The 20187-nt window shown below is 44.9% G+C and overlaps 2 protein-coding genes across 2 annotated transcripts; one reads left to right on the top strand and one right to left on the bottom strand.

The window, feature by feature from the left end:
• Nucleotides 1-792: 792 nt before the first annotated feature.
• matr3l1.2 (matrin 3-like 1.2) lies at nt 793-16822 on the bottom strand. The gene is made up of 21 exons (XM_060063177.1): nt 16578-16822; nt 14201-15209; nt 13526-13587; nt 12959-13000; nt 12332-12435; nt 12010-12068; nt 11591-11704; nt 10853-10978; nt 10215-10391; nt 9538-9662; nt 8244-8865; nt 7361-7466; nt 7116-7132; nt 6460-6582; nt 5878-6006; nt 5258-5386; nt 4937-5067; nt 4322-4634; nt 3683-3848; nt 2335-2450; nt 793-991 (listed from the first exon to the last, which is right to left on the bottom strand). Exons 2-21 carry the CDS (start codon nt 15014-15016, stop codon nt 929-931), a joined length of 3540 nt encoding a protein of 1179 aa, XP_059919160.1. The 5' UTR covers nt 15017-15209; nt 16578-16822; the 3' UTR covers nt 793-928.
• A 267-nt stretch (nt 16823-17089) lies between these two features.
• On the top strand, nt 17090-19808 carry LOC132466142 (polyadenylate-binding protein-interacting protein 2-like). Its single transcript, XM_060063192.1, has 4 exons — nt 17090-17237; nt 17460-17673; nt 18040-18225; nt 18908-19808. The coding sequence occupies exons 2-4, from the start codon at nt 17476-17478 to the stop codon at nt 18971-18973; spliced, it is 450 nt and encodes a 149-aa protein (XP_059919175.1). The 5' UTR covers nt 17090-17237; nt 17460-17475; the 3' UTR covers nt 18974-19808.
• The last annotated feature ends 379 nt before the right edge of the window (nt 19809-20187 follow it).

Genomic DNA, 20187 nt, shown 5'->3' on the forward strand with positions numbered 1-20187 from the left:
CAGGAGCACTCGGGTAGGACGCTATTGGGACACATTTTCTGGTAACATTACTGCCCCTACCCCGAGGTTCAGAATCCGATCAAGGAAATGCTGATTTTATTAAATGTTGTGGTAACAACTTTTCAAATCTGAACGGATTATTGATTTTTGGATGCAATAGAGAGGCAGCTAAGGAGTGAATCATACACAATTGAAACCTATGGAAATTGACACATCATACAAATATTTGTGTACTTTTTCTGATGACCATATGTCATTTGATGAGAATATTAGCGCCATTGTGAATTGAGGAAAACAGAACCGACCTTCCCCACAAACTAAATTATTTGTCTCTCTCATGACTGTCTTTCTAAGTCAATTCACTTCAGGGTTCTTTTATTTGTCGCTTTCACACCCTCAAAAAAAGACGGATAAAATATTTATTTTATCTGTAATAAATTAAATACGGTAATTATTTCTGCAACCAACCAATCTTTCTGAAAGCAGCGAGGGTTCTCCGTTCCCATTCGGGCTTCCTTATGTTGTACTTGCTTGTAAAAAAATAACTGCAGTGAAAGAAAATCCACCGCTTTGCAATTTACCTTGTAAATGCGCCATAGGTTTTTTTATAAAAATATGAAATTATATGAAATGAAATGTCTGGTTCAAGGGCACAGAGAGGGTAAGACGGTAATTTCTGTTACGACAATGTTTTACCTACAATCTTTCTAATCGTGATCTTTTGGTTTAAGTACAAGATTTCAGTGTTCAAATACTGACGGTAATTATGAAAGCATACAATCACCATAAAAGTTCTCTTTTTCTACATTTATTAAAAAAGATCAACAGTTGCAACATTCAACTAAGTTTCTTGTAGTGTGCATCACATTCAAATCCCAAAAATGAACAGTTGGGTAAATACCATGCAGTCTTAAACAAAACAAAAAAGTTATTCAGCTTTCCTCCCTTTCTTGGGGGCTTGGGCCTTCGCCTGCTCTTTTTCAAGATGTTTCTGAAAGAGAAGATGGGTAGAGATGGTTAGCCATTAAAACCTTATTGACCAATAACTGCTTTAGTGAATTCCCATTAAAGGAGCCATCACACGTGGCTATTTTGTGATAAAGCTGCGTTGCTACTGCAGGAATTGGCCACAGAACTAGGAATCTTTGGTCGAATAAAGTCCCGTCAGTGATACTCAGACCTATATTAAGCAGTGCCAACAAGAAAAACTCAATTGCATCGAATCGACACGGTCTGTGTTAACGGCGAACTCGAATTCCAGATTAATCAGTGGGTTTGGTGGCTCTTTAAGTTCCAATCTAACCTTATTATCTGCATTATAACTTCTATAAAAACAGGTTGCCTAAGGTGAGTGTGTTCTCCACGCTGCCTGGAAGTGGAGCCAGTAGTATGAACGGGCAAACTAGCAGCAAGCGACGGTCTATCAGCAGCATCAGAGTTAAGCCGACAAAGCAAACAGTTGTGGTGAGGCGCTGTCACACCAAAATTGTACCGGGGGCGGAAATTGTACCGCCTACGTAATCAGCGTCGAAACATTACATCATCGATCGACGCGAAGACGAAATAACATAATACAGATAACACTTGTTTTTACTTTATATTTGTATTGAATTTAGCTAGTAAACTGAGAGTTTAAAGTGTATCGTAGTTTATATTTGTATTATATTTAATTGTTTAATCGAATTTAGCAAGTAAACTGAGTGTTTAAGTCATCGTTCGACGCGATCGTCCGTTGCCAGGCAACATTCGACGCGATCAACAGTTGTCAGGCAGGTTTGGAATTTTCGAACGCGGAATTTTGGTGTGACACCGGCGCCCTACTTTGCCTCTCATTGGTTGGTCCTAGGGCTGACGATTCATCTAAATCCAACAGACATTGCGATGGAATAGAAAGCCATTTGGAAATCGCAAAGGCTGCGCTAAAATATTTGGTTTTCTTGCTTTTGGGATATTTCTGATTTGTTACGGTTGGGTTGGTTTGTTAACTGGAGATCAGCAAGATTCATATTTTTTTCTTTTACAATTCAATAGTTGCATAAAAATGGTATATCAATTTGATCATAGCATCATTTCATCTCAAATAGGCCTGGCCTAAACGAAAGAGCAGCTTGTATATTTACTGCTTCCAATGTTGTATTAATCTCGACTATAGAATGATTTATTGCTTGTTTAGTGATAATGCGGAACATGAACTTTAAAAAGCTAAAATAAAATAAAAAATTAATATTGGTTGAAATCGCAATAACATCATTTCCTGAAATCGTTCAGCCCCAAGTGGTGCGAGTGGATAACTTGGCTGAGACGTAGACCAGGCCTCGGCCAGCAGCGCTGTACCTGTAGCTTGTCATAGTGCGCCTTGCTGCTGCAGTGGACCTTCTTGGCCGTGTCTTCGTTGGAGTAGAACAGGAAGCAGACCCTGCAGTAATAGCCCATCTTCACGTACTCCACACCTGAGGGGGGCCACAGTGGATCAGCACACAGCCCAGCTCGGTCACCGCACACCTACAACACAGCTCTTTGCTACCGTTAAACATGCACGCCTCCATTTTTAGTATACGTTAAAATACAATCCATACACAAGTACTTTTAAAAGATTAATTTAGTTTTAGATACATTTCGCTAAGGAGCGGGTAGGGGTTAGGGTATATTACTCAAGGATGCCAAGCCTGCCTATTTATAATAACTTTGATGATAGTTCCTGGACAAAACTAAATCTTTGTTTGTTTCCTTCATTTGTACATTGATTAGTGAAACCTACTACACACTGCACGTTTTGTGGTGCTTGTACTTAAGACCTTGCGACCCTGCTGCAGGCAGGAGATCACACCCTAGCTACTGGAACAGGGGTTCCCAAACTATTCTGTGCCATGACCCACCTCCTGCCGCTTGAGACCAACCTGAACCAACCAAATATAGTGTTCAGCCACACGTTTTCATTACCACGTCAAAAAGGTTTGATCATTCCTAAATGTAGCTTCCTCATTCAAACAGTATTCCCCCTTCCAGCCTTCAAACAAACTGACAAAATACAAACGAAACACAAGACTAGGGACAAGGGCCACATTGTGGAGTCTAATGCCCGCAGACTAGGGCAAACACATATATTTTTAAAAATAATACATTTTCAAAGTTTTTAATGTTTATTGTGAACCCACTTGGACCCAAGCTGCGACCCCCGTGTTCTCGGACCCCAAGTTAGAACCCCCTTGCAGGTGGCACCCTTGGGACCCCCTTGTGTTCCGACTAGGGTTGCAGCGGCATACGGTATTACTCGGTGTTGCAAACCAGCAACACCAAGTTTTTTTTTCAGTAATAAAAAACGAATTCAGTAAAAATGAATAACATATTTATAATTAAGAAAATTTAAATGTGTAGAATAGGCCACAGTTCTGCTCTGTGCGGAAGAGAATTGGCGCGCCGCGCCGAGAATTCCTTACAAGACCAGTAAGCATAGCAACGCCGGTAAACAAACCCCGCGAAGCCCAATCCCTACAGGAGTGTGAGAGGAGAGTTGACGGAGAAGATGGCGGTTGACCTAGTTTCAAAGTTAATACCGTTTATAGCGGTGTTGACACGAGCGTAGTACTCGGTGTGAAAATGTCCACAGCGCGGCAACCCTAGTTCCGACCCTCAGGTAGATCCCCCTGCAGGGAGCCCCCTCCCATAGACCCACCCCACTCACCGAGGGGGGTCTCTGGTTCGTACGGGGCCAGCGGCAGCGAGGCGCTGGGGGGCTTGGCCTCCGCGGGGGGGTGGGGTTCCGGCGTGGGGCTCGCGGCCTGGCTGGCTTTCCCAGCGGCGCCGGCAGGGACCTCCAGCTCCCCTTCCACCTCCTCACACTTGACCTCCTACACAGGGGCAGAACCGGGGGGGGGGGGGGGGGGGGGGGGAGGGTTGAAGCTGGGAGACCCACAGGGAAGTGCACTCCTGAGGCAGGACTGGTGAGGGAACACGCCCTTCATTTCATCCCAGATGGGAGATCTCAGGACACGATAAGGAATAAGGGAGGGATTCAACTTTTTTTTTTTTTTAAATAAGAATATGCAGAAGCCTGCATAATATTACAATGAAACAGAATTACATCTCTATAGACTGAGAGATGCATGACTCAAATCTGGGTCCACAGTATATTATCCATGGCCCATAAAGCAACAGTGCAAACAAGTCAATAAGTAGTTCATGGCGGGTTTCACCAGATAAAAAGGAATTGGGCATCGACCCTTTAGGCCAGGAGTCAAACACCACCACCACTGCCCTCTGCTGGCGGGGCCAGGGAGGACGGTGTAAAGGTTGGCCTCTGGCAGCAGGAGGGGACACTTACAGCAGTCTTCTGGTTGTCAGGGCTCTCCTTCGCCTCCTCCGTCCCCGGGGTGGGGGGCTCTGCGCCGGCTTGTGGCTGCGTCGCTTCCCCCGACTCCTCGGTCGAGCTCTCCTCAGTCTTCTCCTCCTCTTCCTTCTCCTCTGCGTCCTCCTTCTCCTCCTCCTCCTCCTCCTCCTCCGGGACCTTCTCCTCTCTGGGTTTCTTGGAGGGCGGTTCCTCCGTGTTCTTGGAGGTCTTGGAGGCGGTGCTGCTGCTGCTGGAGCTCTCCCTCTTGGCAGGCCTCTTCACCCCGTCCTGCATGGGCCTTCTGTGGCTGAACCAGAGATGGGGAACAGAGGGTTGGGTCCAGATTCTAAAACTGCAATATTCTTTTATGATTATATGATGGCCTTACAAGAAAAAAAACAAATTATGATGTGCAACATTAATAAAAGGGAGCAACTATGGATGTTTTTTTCATATATTTGTACTTGGTAGAGGACCTTCTCAGCAGGAGAGCCATGGTCTCTCAGTCCCTTTGCAACTTTGCATTGACTTCTTGTTCAGGTCCTTTTACCGTCGTCCGTGCATCAGAGTTGAGAATAAGGGGTGTTGTTGGAAAATGGACAGACTCACCCGTACTTGAGCTGCTTGTACTTCCTACTGACGTAGACACTGAGGCGCTTGTTCTGCATTTTAGGTGGGTTCTTTTTGTAGAAATCAGACATTTTCTCTGCGTCCTCTGCGTCTTCCATCTCGATGAAACACTGAGGAGCACAGACGCCGTCGGTTTATCACACGCACATTACCGATCCCTCAGAGAGATAAGCTGTGCTTTATCAACACCACACAGGAAGACGGGGCAGGGGGGCAGTGAATTAGAGTACCCTCAACACCATGCCAAACACAACCAAGCAGCCCGCACCCCTTTCCCTCTGACATGACGGTGGGGATTACCTCTCGGCGGATCCTGTTGAGGAAGTATTTCCTGACTTTACCGAAGGACTCGGCTAGTTTCAGGACGTCCTCCTCCTTGAACTTGGTGCTGGGGAGCTGTCCAACATACACCACTTTACTGGCACCACACTGAGGGGGGGGGGGATGTCTTTGTCAATTCAAAGAATGAAGAAAAGTAAAACGCAGCCTCGACTAGGGCCGAACAATTAATCAAATTCAAACCGGCATCGTGATATGCAAATCGCAAAGGCTGGGATAAACGATTTGTTTCTGACTGGAGATAAATAAGACTTATTTTTCTTTTACAATTCAATAGTTAAATAAAGATTAGTTATAATATCAATTCATCTTAACACATAGGGAAAAAACACAAAGGAAATAACTGTTTATATGTCGAATGCTTCCAATGTTGTGTTGGTCATACTATAGATGATTTATGGCTTGTTTAGTGAATAATACAGAACATAAGGAACTTTAAAAAGAAAAATCGCAATAATGGTTGAAATAATCGCAATTACATCGTTCCCCCGAATCGTTCAACCTTAAGCCTGACCTGGCATACCGGAGGCCGTAGTGCCAGAAGTCCTGCTTGATGGTGAGGCCACCGTCGCTCGACTCACCTGGATGGTGGGATAGGTTTGGGAATGGCTGATCCGAACGGGCTTTCCACACACCGTCGCCATGACGTTGGCGTTGTAGAACCGTGCCATGGCTTTGGCCTCCTCTTCCGACGCAAACTGCAGATACGCCTGTGGGTGTTGAATACAATGAACACAGGCAATTCTATTCCACCCCGTTTGAAATGGATGACCCAGTGCCGTTCATTTTATAAAAATACCCCCTAACGGAGCACCATTGGGGGTCACTACACAGATTGTGCATCCAAAATCCCCTCCGGACATCACAAGTAGACGTACCAAACAAAGCGCAATTGCTCTAGTGACCTTCACGGGATGGACTGTACCAACTGTGTAGTTCCGGATCAACCCCTCACACATCTTTGTGGACAGTCCCCTGCCACTTGTGATGTCACAAGTGGGTCGATTTTTCAAATGGGTTGTAGTAAGCAATCCCCCCCCCCCCCCCCACACCCCCCCCTCACGCCTTGTGATAATTAAAGAGCCACCCCTTTAAGCAACAGCAGAAGGCGAACAGTGAGCAACAGGTGCGTGTTCAACGACCGGTGTGGAGCGCGGCTTCACCTCGGGCCTCAGGTCCAGCACCAGGTGTTTGACCACGTCTCCGAAGGGCTTGGCCAGCGCCAGCAGCTCTCCCAGGAAGCCGTAGCCCCGCCGGAACCCCACCAGGTTCACTACCCTCATGCCCTGAGGGGGGGGGGGGAGACGGACGGACAGGAGGAGAGAGCTCAGCACCACCTCGGGGCCTCATATCTAGTGCATCTTTCACCCGGGTTTAGCCTCATATCTAGTGCATCTTTCACCCGGGTTTAGCCTCATATCTAGTGCATCTTTCACCCGGGTTTAGCCTCATATCTAGTGCATCTTTCACCCGGGTTTAGTCTCATATCTAGTGCATCTTTCACCCGGGTTTAGCCTCATATCTAGTGCATCTTTCACCCGGGTTTAGCCTCATATCTAGTGCATCTTTCACCCGGGTTTAGTCTCATATCTAGTGCATCTTTCACCCGGGTTTAGCCTCATATCTAGTGCATCTTTCACCCGGGTAGTACAATGGCATGGAGCACAATAACAGCTACATTAATGCAAATATACAGGTTAATTGGAGAGCCTCCATGTTAAAAGACAAGATAAATAGAGGATTGTTTTGTTAGAAATCGGTTTAAGAACGCTCTACAAACACAGACGGATCAGGACAACCAAAACGGAGATAAACGTACCCCTTTTCTTGAATTATCTGCAGAAGAGAGAAACAAAAACAAACAAAATGTCAGTGATTTTAAGAAATGTGCTCATGATCCGATTATGAGAACGATGCCTGCCCTCTACACTTCCTCTTCGTTCCATAAACTTGCGGGGAGCCCGCCGTTTCGGGACCCTGAACTAGTTGGACAGCAACATGCATAGCACACTGGATCAGGAACAACCCGGTTGGGGGACAAGGTCCACGAGACGCGTTCCGTACCAATGGAGTCCGAGTGCTCCGAGCGGGCGTCCTCGTCCTCCGCCAACTCGTCCAGGGTCACAAAGTCCTCCATGTTCTCCGGGAAGTCCTCGTTCATGCTGCCCTCCTGGGAGGGGGAGGAGAACAACCACGGTCACCACGGGGGCCGGACAGTCTGGTGCATTGGTTCTCAAAGAGCGGCCCGCGGGCCAATGGCCGCCCGCGGAAACATTCCTGCCGGCCCGCAATGACGTACAGAAGTAAAAAAAAATAAACTCTAGGAGAAGACATAAGCTTCATTCAAACCCCGAGGAACAAACTCTAGTCGACTCTAGTTTTCAATTAAATCCCGTTACATTTGTTAGTTTTAATCCGACTGTACATTACTTTGAAAGGATGAACCTCAGTTTCGTGATTTAGACCTCACTTGACCTCACTCCCAGAGGTCCACGGTGCAATGTTTTTTTCCACCACTGGGATGCTGACGGCGTTTCCCGCCTAATTTATTTTCCTTTGGCGGCCCTCAGTCAAATTCTGGGTTCCTAAATTGGCCCTCAGCTGTCAAAACTTTGAGAACCCCTGGACTAGTGGTTCGGACTTCCAACCAAATGGTTCTGGGTTCAATCCCCAGCGTTATATCTTTATGTCTGGTTATCCCTCATGTTTGAATGGAGGTACAAATTCCTTACTTTAACCAACACATCTATTATTATACTGAACTATGTTTTATGAAGTGATTCAATTAGTTGACCAACTTGTTAGTCAACTAATCCATCACGTATTAGTTCAACTACTTGGCCCTAATGGCACGTTGTGTGTAGCAGTATCCTTTCATCCATCCATGGTATTACGTCATATGGAGCAGTGGTCCGTCAGTACTTCAGGGTGTAAAGCTTTGTCCTACCGTGTCTTCATGCAGGTCGTCTTCGGTCAGGTCGGAGGTCTCTGCAGGAGCATCCTCTCTGCCCTCCAGGTCCTCCCCCGGTCCACTCTGGCTTTCCATCTCCCCGTCCTCGCCTCCCTCGTCGTCTGCCTCCTTCTCCTCCTCCTCGGAACCGTCGTTCCCATCCGGAGCGCCGTCGGGGAGATCCTCTCCCGACGCCTTCTGGACTCCTGTCGGAGGCTGCTTCGACTCCTCTTCATCCTCCTCCTCCTCTTTCCCCTCCTCCTCCTCCTCTTCTGGAGCCGTGGACTGTGCCTCAGACTCCTCCACCTTCTTTTTCTTCAAGTCCTTCTTCTCTTTTCCTTTGGACTTGTCTTCCTCTTCCTCCTCCTCCTCTCCTCCTTCCTCTCCCTCCAACGCGCCCGCACCCTCCTCAACTTCCTCCACTTTGGTCTTCCTCTCCACAGGCTGCTGCTTCGACTCAGACTTCTTCTTCTCCTCCCTGCCCTTGGAGGCCGAGGCTTTGGAGGAGCTGCTCTTGGACGGGCTCTTGGACGGGGGAGGGCTGTGGTCCTCTCTGCTCCGCCGGCCACCGCCGTCCCCTCGGTCTCCTCGGTACGGGTGCCCTCCTCTCTGGTTCACACTGGGAACACAAAACCACTCGTCGGTCAGGTTCCTGGTTTATGTCTCAGGAGAATTAACAGAACCATGAGCAGCAGTCCGTAACGAATGGAACTGGGATTGTTTGGGTTATTGTTACTCCATATTGGTAGAAAGTGAAATACGAGTTTAATGCGCTCATAAAAGCGCCTCACCAATACATGCGTCATTATTTTCACAATATTATTGCTGCTACCAGGGGAAGTTTTATATGTATTTTTTTTACATTAGTTTCAAATAACACAACATTTACAATTGCAAAGAGTATATTCCAATTGACCCGTCGCTAAGCTCCGCCCATAGAACGCAGAAGAGCCAATGACAGCCTTAACTATACTCGGATATCAGCTTGGACAACACAATTGAAACAACGGGCAGGAGGCGTAATATAAAAATCTAATGGTGGATTTAGGTTTTTTTGTGTAAAAAAAGAAAAACACGGTAAAACGATGTGCTCGGGATACATGCAACACAGACGGCCGGTGTACCGAAAGGCTGCAGAATGAGGTACATCCCTTTCCCCAAGCCACAATGAGACAAACTTCGAATGTGATTTTTGGGCAAAAGTCAAAGCCCTCCTCTCCACCCCCAACGCCCGGCCCCCGATGGGGACCCGTTGGCTGGGGGGGGGGGGGGCGCGCCCCGGGGGGCTCACCTCAGGGTCTTGTACTTGGTGCAGACGTTGAGTCGGATGGGCCGGCCCCGGATGTTGAGGGGGTTGACGCTGTAGTACTTCACCATCATCTCTGCATCCTCCTGGGAGCCCAGCTGCACAAACGCCTGGGACGGGTCGGAGCAGTGGAGATACACAACGGTCTCAAAAGGGCAAACAACACACTGACACCCGATTGAAGCAGGACCATATTCAAAATAACTGACTACAAATTTTTAGCAACCTAGCAATTTAGCGAAAACACGGACCTCAGCATGCCGTGAAAAGTGAAATAAAATATCTAGAATAAATAAAAAGTAGTAGTAGTAGTAAACCATCTATACTGCAAATCAACCGCCACTATATTCCTGATCCTAGTCTACTCTAAACTCAATCTCCTCAAGAGACACTAGTGTTGATTGCCCGCTAAATAATAATAAATTAAATGTATATAGCGCTTAATATGGTACTCTAAGACGCTTTACATATTGCCCTATCAAAACTATGTAAGACAGACTAGGAATAAAAGAAAAACGGAGGTTAAACATGAAGAATAAGGAGGGAGTTAGGTGGGGAAGGCTAGTGTGAAAAGGTATGTTTTGGGTGCAGATTTGAAAGAAGAACTAAAGCAACATGTTGACATCGTGCTGCCCGTGTGCGGGTCTTGGCGGCTAGGGTACCTCCTCGTTCAGGAAGAGGTGCTTCTCCACGGTGCCGAAGCGGCCCGCGATGGTGAGCAGCTCCATCTTCTTGTCCTCCTCCCTGGGAAGGTTGGAGAAGAACACCACCTGGCTGCCCTGGCCCTTCACCTCTCTGGGGCTGCGCGCCGCCGGTGGTACTGCGCCACGGTTCTTCTTCTGGAGGAGACATAAGCTCGATTCAAACCCCGAGGAACAAAAGCACACGTAGAACCGTTGTCCTTTAGCAGAACCACAGCCCTGGGCTCTGGGCTGTTCTGGGACCACTTCAAAGATCACTATTCAGAGTGCTTTGCATTATACACATTTTAGAAACATTTTATAAAAGATCATTAGGGTTAGTGGTAGGCCACAAACCCTCGACATCTAGTTTCTTATTTAAAATAAATGGAAATTAAAGTATGAGTAGGTAAAGGAGGCCGATATTGGATGTCAGGAAGTTTTCATAAATCCTAAATGCGACTTCATACAGCGGCAAAAAAAAAAACATAGAAGCAACCGAAGGAAACATTACCAAACACAAATAGTGTGTGGCCTCTGGCCTTCCAACCACCGTTAAAGCAGGAATACATCCTTCACGGCGCAAAATGAGAAGGGAAAACTGGCAGAGGGCCGGTTACCTCGATGACCATGAGGTCCTTGGACAGGTAGAAGGTGAGGGGCCTCCCGTTCATGTTGGCTGTGTGCTTCTTGTAGTAGTTCACCATGTCCATCGCCTCCTGGTGGTTATCCATCTCCAGGAAGGCCTGGTGGGACCAGACTATGTTAAAGATCGCCCTGCACTGAAGGCCTCACCGTGGAAGAGGAGGGTTTCCCAACCGGGGGTTGTAGCTGCACCTCGTTGCAATAACATCATATGCCTCAGTCTTAACCATCAAAGTCTTTGTCGTTTTTTTTTTTTTTAATCCTTGTATAGTAATTTTGTAGCAACATATTTTGTAAATCTGTTCCGTCTTCTTACCAAACTCATTGTGTGAGTTTGTTCTGAGTCATTTATTTGAATTGCTGCTGCAACACTTGCATATCCCTCTCGGGGATAAATAAATGTAAATGGACTGCATTTATATAGCGCTTTACCAACCATTGACCACTCAAAGCGCTTTACAATATTGCCTCACATTCACGCACACATCGACGGCGGAGTCAACCATGCAAGGCGACAGCCAGCTCGTCGGGAGCAGTTAGGGTGAGGTGCCTTGCTCAAGGACACCTCGACACTCAGCTAGGAGGAGCCGGGGATCGAACCAACAACCTTCAGGTTACCAGCCGACCCGCTCTACCTCCTGAGCTACTGCCGCCCTAAATAAGAACTATCACCCGTCTCTCCAGCAAATGCCAGTGAACCATCACAGCCGTACCTTGTTCTTGAGCACCAGGTGCTCTCTCAGGGTGCCGAACGGTTCGGTTAAGGCAATCAAACTCTTGCTGAGGGGCTTTCGGTCATACTTGGCCACCACCACTCGGCTCATTATCTAGAAGTGACACAGGATAAAGTTGTACATCAACAGCCAGCCAAGTAGGACACCTAACACCGTACAGTATCCCCCATTTGACCACAACAAGGGTACAGTTGATAAGCATTCAGACTAGTCATGAAGTGAAGCATGCCGTTTTAAAAAATTGTGTCACGAGCCAAACGACCCTACTTTGTCAAACCCACAAAAGCATTTGTGTGTACAGTGGAAGATATCACGAAGAAGCATGTACTCAATATTTATAGTGAGACGTCAACATTATATATAGCTATAAACATACATAAATTAACATGGTGCATTACCTTTGAATGTCCGGAATGTTGCATGCCCTTGTTCGAGAAGCCAGAGTTAGGCCCACCTCCTATGAAGAAACAGATGCGGAAAAGAATATAAAATACTTCATATTAGTGGGACTTTATTAATTACAGTGTTGAGGGATGGCTAGTCAGCAGAGAACAACATTTGGACAGAGCGAGCAGGTGTTTGATCCCCCAGAAACATTAGGTATTCCACATGAACCAATGCAATGGCAAAGAGGGATGGACAAATCACAGAACACTTGCCTACATATTTAGAAATGTGTATTGTGTGGATAATTGACTAGTTCCAGTGCCCAATGCTTACCCCAGCTGGAGGGCATGCCACCCGATGAATGGCCCTGAGACATGGGAATCGGTCCCAGCAGTCCAGCAGAGAGATTGGGCGTGTCCATGTGATGGCCGCCACCCCTAGAAGAAGAAATGTATTTTATAGTTTGATATTCTTTGCGGAGTTGACCCTTTACTTGTTCCAATAAATGAATTGCCCAGAATCACCCCGTGTTATACTCTGCATGTCATAACTACAGGACACTTGGACTTTGTCGTGTTCCCAGCGTTATCGTATTCCAACAGGCTAGGAAATACTAGACTGATTTCAAGGTTTGTATTTGGGTGTGTACAGCTGGGTCAAACTGTTGCTTTGTTTCATCCCAAAGTACATTAGCTGTTTGTAATGCTGTCATCAAGTACACAAGTTCAGCTTATCTTAAGGATATGTAGGGAAGTTCGGCTTGGCTATTCAACCATGGGCGTACAGCTAAATAAACCCGTAATAGCATTTGTTGTAGACAGATTATTATTGGTGGACAGCAAAATCATATACAAAAGCCACTAGATGCAACTCCAAATTTGTGACATAATGATTTTGTACCATTTAAATTAACATTACATCAACGGTCCACTTTGAACTGATACCAGATGTGCGTCTTACCCAGATGTGTTTTTGGCCATCCCTGGGTCCCACTCTGGGTACCTACAGAAACATGTCATTATATACACAAATATATGATAGTTAGGATTTTAATCTGGATTCAAATTATGAAGATAATAATAGCAAGTAAGTAAGTAAAAATTATTTATAAAAGCACATTTATAACAGTTTGCACTGACCAAAGTGCTGTACATAGTGCATTCAGTAGGCAAAGATGAGAGTAATAGTACTATAGTAATAATACAGATTGAAAGTGGAAGTAAAGTTACATGGGCAATTGGTTTATTGGCAATAAACCAAGTGAGTATCCAATTTCAGTATTAGGATAATTTGTTTCCACAATTCATGCATAGTCAGTTTGACTAACATTGTTGCACATAAGAAAAATGTACACCAGAAACGTGAAGGTAATCTCGTCATGTCATAAGAATGGTACCCTTCTACCAAGTGCTCAAACGTTTAGTGACCTTTAGAAACGCATTTGTATGTTGACGTCTCCGTTCCACTTGAAAGAGGCTAAAAAAACAACAATCTAAAATTAAAAAATTGTCTGTAAAACAAACTTACATTTGAAGAAGATGTTTCCGGTTCTCTGCATGACGAAGTCCATTAGTGTGCTGATTCCACTCCTAAAACACATGCAATACCTTTAGCCTCCATTACCAAACACTCCCCTAGCCCGTCCTACCGACTTTCACACAGGCATTGATAAGACACCTCCAACTCACTTTCAAATATCCTGGATAATCTGGTCTTTGTGTGTGAATAAAAAACGATATGCATACCGGAATTAAATAAAAAAAGGTATGAGAAGAATTGCCCTGAATGAAAAATCTAGACATAGTTTAAAACGCTGTTTGAAGCATGTTACAAAATCGGGGAAAAACGGCTAGCAATATTGAAATCCCCAAGTGGTATTTGTAGACATGTTTAGGAATGGTTGTAAGCAATGAATTCCTGAAAGCAGTGAATTTCCCAGATTCTGGATCCAGGTCTAATGAGATGACCTGGATCCAAGTAAAGTCAATATATTTTCAGGACAGAGCGATATTACATTAGCAAATTTCCAGTCAATGAATGATATAAAATGGAAGACTGGAGTAAAGGCGCAAACTTGTGGCCTGACCACAAATCAAGGAACGTCGCTCACCTAATCTGGGTATTACATTATAAACAAGGAAACCCCAAGAGAAAAAAGGGCAGGGGGGGGGGGGGGGGGGAAGAGCCAGGACTGGTACTCACCATGTTGGAATGCACGTCAAAGTCACAAAGAGCACATACGTGAGGGAACATGTTGGGGGTGGCCCCCAAAAAGTCTTGAACTTTGCCTTGGGACGGAGAGCCCATCCTCCTTTGCATAAAGTCGCTCTGAGAGGACCCCATGGCATTCCCCCCATAGGAGTCACGTCGGGAAAGATCTGAATACTGTCCGTCTCTGCCGCCGCCACCACCACCACCACCACCGCCTCCGCCATTATTGCCACCGTAGCCAAAATCATAGCCCCGGGAAGAGTTGGCGGACTGCATGGAACCGTAACCGTAATTGGCTTGGGATTGGCCACGGGCTGAAGTCTGCCCCATGGAAGGCCCACCCATCCTCCCCCCATGCATGTCGTCCCAGTCTTCCCTGCCTCCACGGTAGGAGGTCTCAGGGGACATCGGAGGTAGAGCTCTGCCGGCCATGTGCCTGTCTCCGGCGTCGCCCTTCCGACTCTTAAGCTGCATGAGTATGTGGGGCAGGGTCTCCACACTGATGTTCTCTTCAGGGATCTGTGCGAGGGCATCGAGGTCCGCCGGCGACAGCCCTAAGCTGGCGAACAGCTTCATGGTGCTGCCAAGATGGCTTCCACCGCCACGACGAGCCATCTGGGAGTTGCGGTCCTGGCTGTCCACACCACTACCAAGCCCCATGCCAGAAACCATGTTCCCCATTGGCCGGCCCTGCGGCCCTGATCGTTGCTCGTTCATGCTATAGTTCAAGGTTTCTGCTGCTGCCAGGAGCCCCCGGCCCACGGCAAAGCCCTTCTGACCACCGTCAGATGGGTTTTTCTGTGACATGGTGCTCAAAAAGACGCCGTGGTCTGTGGTGCCGAGTTCAGACAACTCAAGATACAGAACCAAGCTGGTGGTCTATTTAAAAACTGTATTCTCTGCCGTGGTCGGATGGCGTTTTTCAGGCGAAGGTGAAAAGAATGATGACAGTCTAACTCAAAAGGGACAGTCTTTCTTCAGGGAGGCAGAATGTTTTCAGCTGAAAGAGAACCAGGTAGGTAAATATGAAAAGGTTGCCTCTTTCATGAAAAAGACATCAAAATGAAGAGGCAACAGCTCTGTGGTCCAAAGCTTCATTTACATTTAACGGAAAAGTTAGCCCTAGACTTAGACGGAGGAGGAAATGAAGGGCAGTCAAAATGCACTGAAAGGCTGGGAAGAAAAAGGGACAGTAACACAGAAAAACCGGCACTAAAAGCTCTGGATTGAACTCAAGAAAAGCGTAGGATTACAAGCTACAGAAAAATCGAAACTTCTTCGCTCATAAACGGGATATTTCAATATTCAAAAAAGTAGAAAAATTGCTTCAAATGAAACATCAGACTATGAAAGGATTCGTATCCAAGCAAACGTCAGAAAGACGCAATAAGGAAGACATTTAGGAAGTTAAAAAGTATCCAATCAAAATGGAAAAGAAGATAATTTCACGACAGCAGATTATGTTGATTAACATAAATTAGTCTGGCCGAAAGATTTTCAATATGTATAATATCAAAAGCCCCTTAATGGTTATGCTTAAACTCAGCTCGCAGTATGATAATTTAGATGAGGGGGATTGTGTTTGGGTTTAGGGCTTGTACATCAGAATGCATCCGATTTTTTGTTGGCAATACGACACCATATTGAGGACTCAAGAGTAAATTGCAGCACTGTGAAATCATAAATCAACAGAATTTTGACGATTTTAAAATGCGAAATTGCCGTTCCCAAACAGAACAGAATCGTCCCTAAATGACAAAGAATTGTACCATTTGTTACTGAACATTATGACCAAATCAACATTACTAGCATCTCGATAACATACATTCTAACAACAATGCTCCTTTGCTTCCAAAACGGAATGGATATCATTGCAATGCACAAGCCCTGCGGGGACTGAACTCCATGGTATGCTTAACATTTTTCTATCCCTGTTTTTTTTCGATTTGCGCAGTTAACGGAATAACACATATTTGCCTCCCTGACGTTTGGCAGCCCCTGGCTGCGTGCGCCGATCTGGCTGGACATTGCCCAGAAACGTTCATATTTGCACATGGATATTTGATTTACCTACATACATGAATCAATGTGTATTTATACATCTCACACATGCATCTGAATATTTTCACATTAACTTTATTTACTATGTTGTCTGTACATTTTGTTGTTTTATACGCGTGTGATACCGCGTGATGTGACGAAAACTAGCAGAATCTACATTTGCTAGCTAATCTGTGTCATTCTCTTGGTAGCTCCACTTAGTATCTTAAGCTGCCTCCCAAATAACACCATTCACACAAGTGCTGGTTAATAAAATGCAAAATTATCAACTATTGTTAGTGAATCATACAATGTAGGTTGTCCTTACCTTTTATTTTAAGCACCGATAGCTCGGTAGCACGTCGAGCTAGTCTAGTTCGGTCTGCGAGTGCCTGCTAGATAATACGCTCTGAATTATGGGGGATATCCTTCATTTAGTGTACCCTGTCAGCCGAGGGTGCGGGTTGTCTTTTGTTTAAGTAGTTGCAGGTTGCTGTTTTTTTTCTTTTTTGTTCCAAACATAGAACATGTTTAAGTTACAATATTATCGTACAGTATTTTACTCTTTGTTGTCTTGTTTTCTGCTTTGTTTTATTATTAAGAAATACTAAAAACGACCGGCCCCTACTGTTGTTTACAATCGAGTGCCCACAAACGGAGGGGGCAGTCGGCTATAACCAATTGCCGACGGCTCGTGTGATTCACCCAATAGTGGACGAGTACAGTCAGATTCATCCAATAGTGGACGAGTACAGTCAGATTCATCCAATAGTGGACGAGTACAGTCAGATTCATCCAATAGTGAACGAGTACAGTTAGGTTGTGGACGAGTACAGTAGGTTCATCCAATAGTGAACAAGTACAACCAGACAGTCTACTTGTAAACAAACAGAGCCAACGCGGCCATTAAAGGACAGAGAGGAGAGTTCGTCGAAGAGTTACAAGGATTCAAAGTTTCAAGGTTACCACCGAATGTGGTGTTTGCCAGGTATTTTTTTTCAGAAATTACCCGAACCCGTGTGTTATATGGTAGATTTTATCGACCGTCTTTGTGTTTTTAACCAAATATGTCTAACATTAATGTGTAATGGTATCTGGCTATTGTCCTCAAGCTAGCGGCCACCGTATCTAACTCCATTTCTGGTCAAGTTTGTCTTTCATTTGAGAGGCGCTAATTTTTTTCTATTCTTCTATTTTGATGATATTTCAGGGCGTTCTTAAATAAAATGAAAGACCCGAGTCGCATCGACAGCAATAACAACATTAGCAGCAGCGTCCCAATCATGACCATCAGCAACGATGTCATCCTGACCAATGACGTCATCCTGACCAACGATGCAATCATGCGCAACCAGTTCAACTATGACGACAACCCCTTCGCCGAGTACATGTGGATGGAGAACGAAGAGGAGTTCAACAGACAGGTATCCCACGAATACTATTCCCTTCTTTATAATGTTTCTCCTCCATATTTAGACTAAAGCTTGACAATAAAGCCATGCATGTCCATTGCTCGCTGGTCCCAAGATCTGAATCTACAGAATTTAAAAATACCTTAATGCTTGTACTTTGAGATTAAATGGAGATTACTGTACACGTATACAGACTATACTAAGTATAAAAATGAACACTCAATTTGGGGCATGCATTTAAGAGTATTTCGATTCTTAGCATGTGTGGTCCAATGATTCAGACCCCTTATTCCCAGCTGGGTTCACTCCACACTTGACTAGTTGAGCTACACCATGCCCACTGCGCAGGTATTTAACTTATCTCCTGCCATCCTAAAGGTCGAGGAGGAGCTGAAGGAGGAGGAGTTCATTGAACGCTGCTTCCAGGAGATGTTGGAGGAGGAGGAGGAGTGGGAGTGGTTTATCCCATCCCGGGACCTCCATTCACAGCCCAACACCCAGCTGCAGGGCCAGTTCAGCCTGCTGGGGCTCTCGGTGGAGGTGGTCATGTACGAAGACGCCGTGGTGAGAAGGGGAATGTTTCACATTACTATTCGTAGCGGAACAATAAGCAGCAGTCACTGAAGCCAATGATAATTCGAGTGTGGTTGTGTTTTTTATTTGGATGCTCATGAATATTCCTAGTATATTAGCGCGTTGCAATTCAATAGAAGATTTGCCAATGTACAAAACACCTTTTTTGTTTGATGATGATTTGAAGTACCTCATACTTTCAAACCTGTGTGTCTTGGAACTTAAGTGGGTCATGTTTCCAATGAGTGCAACCGAAAGCCACTGACTTCCTCAACATAGCAATTACTCTTGTTTTTCCATGTTTTGCTTGTTGCATGCTTGTAATTCAAGGTCTGCACTGCAAAAACACTATTTAGAAATTAATTAATTAATTAATATGGGGGCCCTGAGGAGAGGAGAGTGCAGTATGTATAAATAAAGTTGAAGTTTTGTCTCAACTTGAGCTAGATACCAAACATACACCTTGTTTTTCCTGACATATATCTGAATTAACTCTTAAGGTTGAATAACGCTTCTGCATCAAATAGGTACCACACAGCGGACACGTTATTTCTGCTACGTTGGATATTGCACACAGAAGTCAATTTAGCCTAAATCGCTGTAGATGATGAGTCTGCAACATGACCATAAAACACAAGCTCACTTGGATGTTTGTTTCTCCTGTGTCCTCTAGGTCAACAGCAACCTGAACCCCAACGCAAAGGAGTTCACGCCGGGGATCCAGAAGCATGTGATCTGACCCCTGCCCCCCCCCTCCCCCTCCCTGCTAGCCAAGCCAGTTAGTCATCCACACTGTGAAGCAGTGAGAGATGTGTGTTGTTTTCAGTTGTCACTCTGTTGCACTTGACTTAGGCCTGATGTGTTGCCAAAGTTCCCTGGTAGCCTTGCATGTCTTGGTTTGAATAATGTTACATATGTACGTGTAAAGAAGACATTTACCTGTTGTAACTCTTTTGAATGTATTATCAGGGCAGGAGGCTTGTTTGTTTTTTGCTTGTTCCTCAACGTGTTGTGTTCGCATTTAGTTCAGGCTGCAGGTCCAGAATACCGCACAGAACAAATCGTCTTTTTACATACATCGTCTCTGTTTATCCTACTTTGATTCCTAACTATGCTCTGAATTGATGGAGTTAGGTTTTTTGCACTTTTATTTTCCTTTTATTTTATTCTATATATATTTTTATGTTATTTTATCTTGAGTTTTTGTGTGCTGTGCTGTTTTAATTTACTCGTTGCTTTGCATTATCTCGTTACAGCGAAAACCGCCGGTCCTCATTTTGTTGTTCTTGCACAAGAGATTGACTGTTTGACCATGTGATCCATGTTTAAATAGTTGTTTGGGTATGATGGCTCATTCATATTTCTGAATTTGTTGGCATTCATCTTCCTCTGTTGCCGGTCATCTCGTCTTGAGTGTGTGGATGGAGAATTCCACTGAAAATTGCACTTTTCTTAAGAAGAACTGTATAAAAGGTTAAATAAGGAGAAAAAAAATGTAAAAAAATCTATTTTTTCTTAAACTATTTGAAAATAAATGTTTATGGATAAAAAAAAAATTGGATGTATACATTTGAGCACTTCTCTGGCCTATCTAATTTAAGGACAACAACAAAAAGGATACATATACACCCACAAGCTGGATTAAATTAATGTGATTCAGTCCATCGTGGGCAGTGCACCTGCCCAGACACGGGTTTGGGCAATTGCCTAATGGCCACGTTTATCTTTGTGTTAAATAGCTCACTTTACTATACAGCTATCAACAACATGAACGCTCATAGATCTGATCATCTTTAGGCACTATCAGGTTCAAAACAATGAAGAATTATTGTTATAATGTTAATAAAGATTAAAACAAAAATATTATTTAGGAATAAAGAGGATAATAAAATATTGTACTCTAGGTGGTAAAATGATCAGGGATAGATGGTAGGCTGCTCTGATAGTGTGGCC

This window comes from Gadus macrocephalus, chromosome 10, assembly GCF_031168955.1.
Source record: "Gadus macrocephalus chromosome 10, ASM3116895v1".
In the NCBI taxonomy this organism is placed as follows: Eukaryota; Metazoa; Chordata; class Actinopteri; order Gadiformes; family Gadidae; genus Gadus; species Gadus macrocephalus.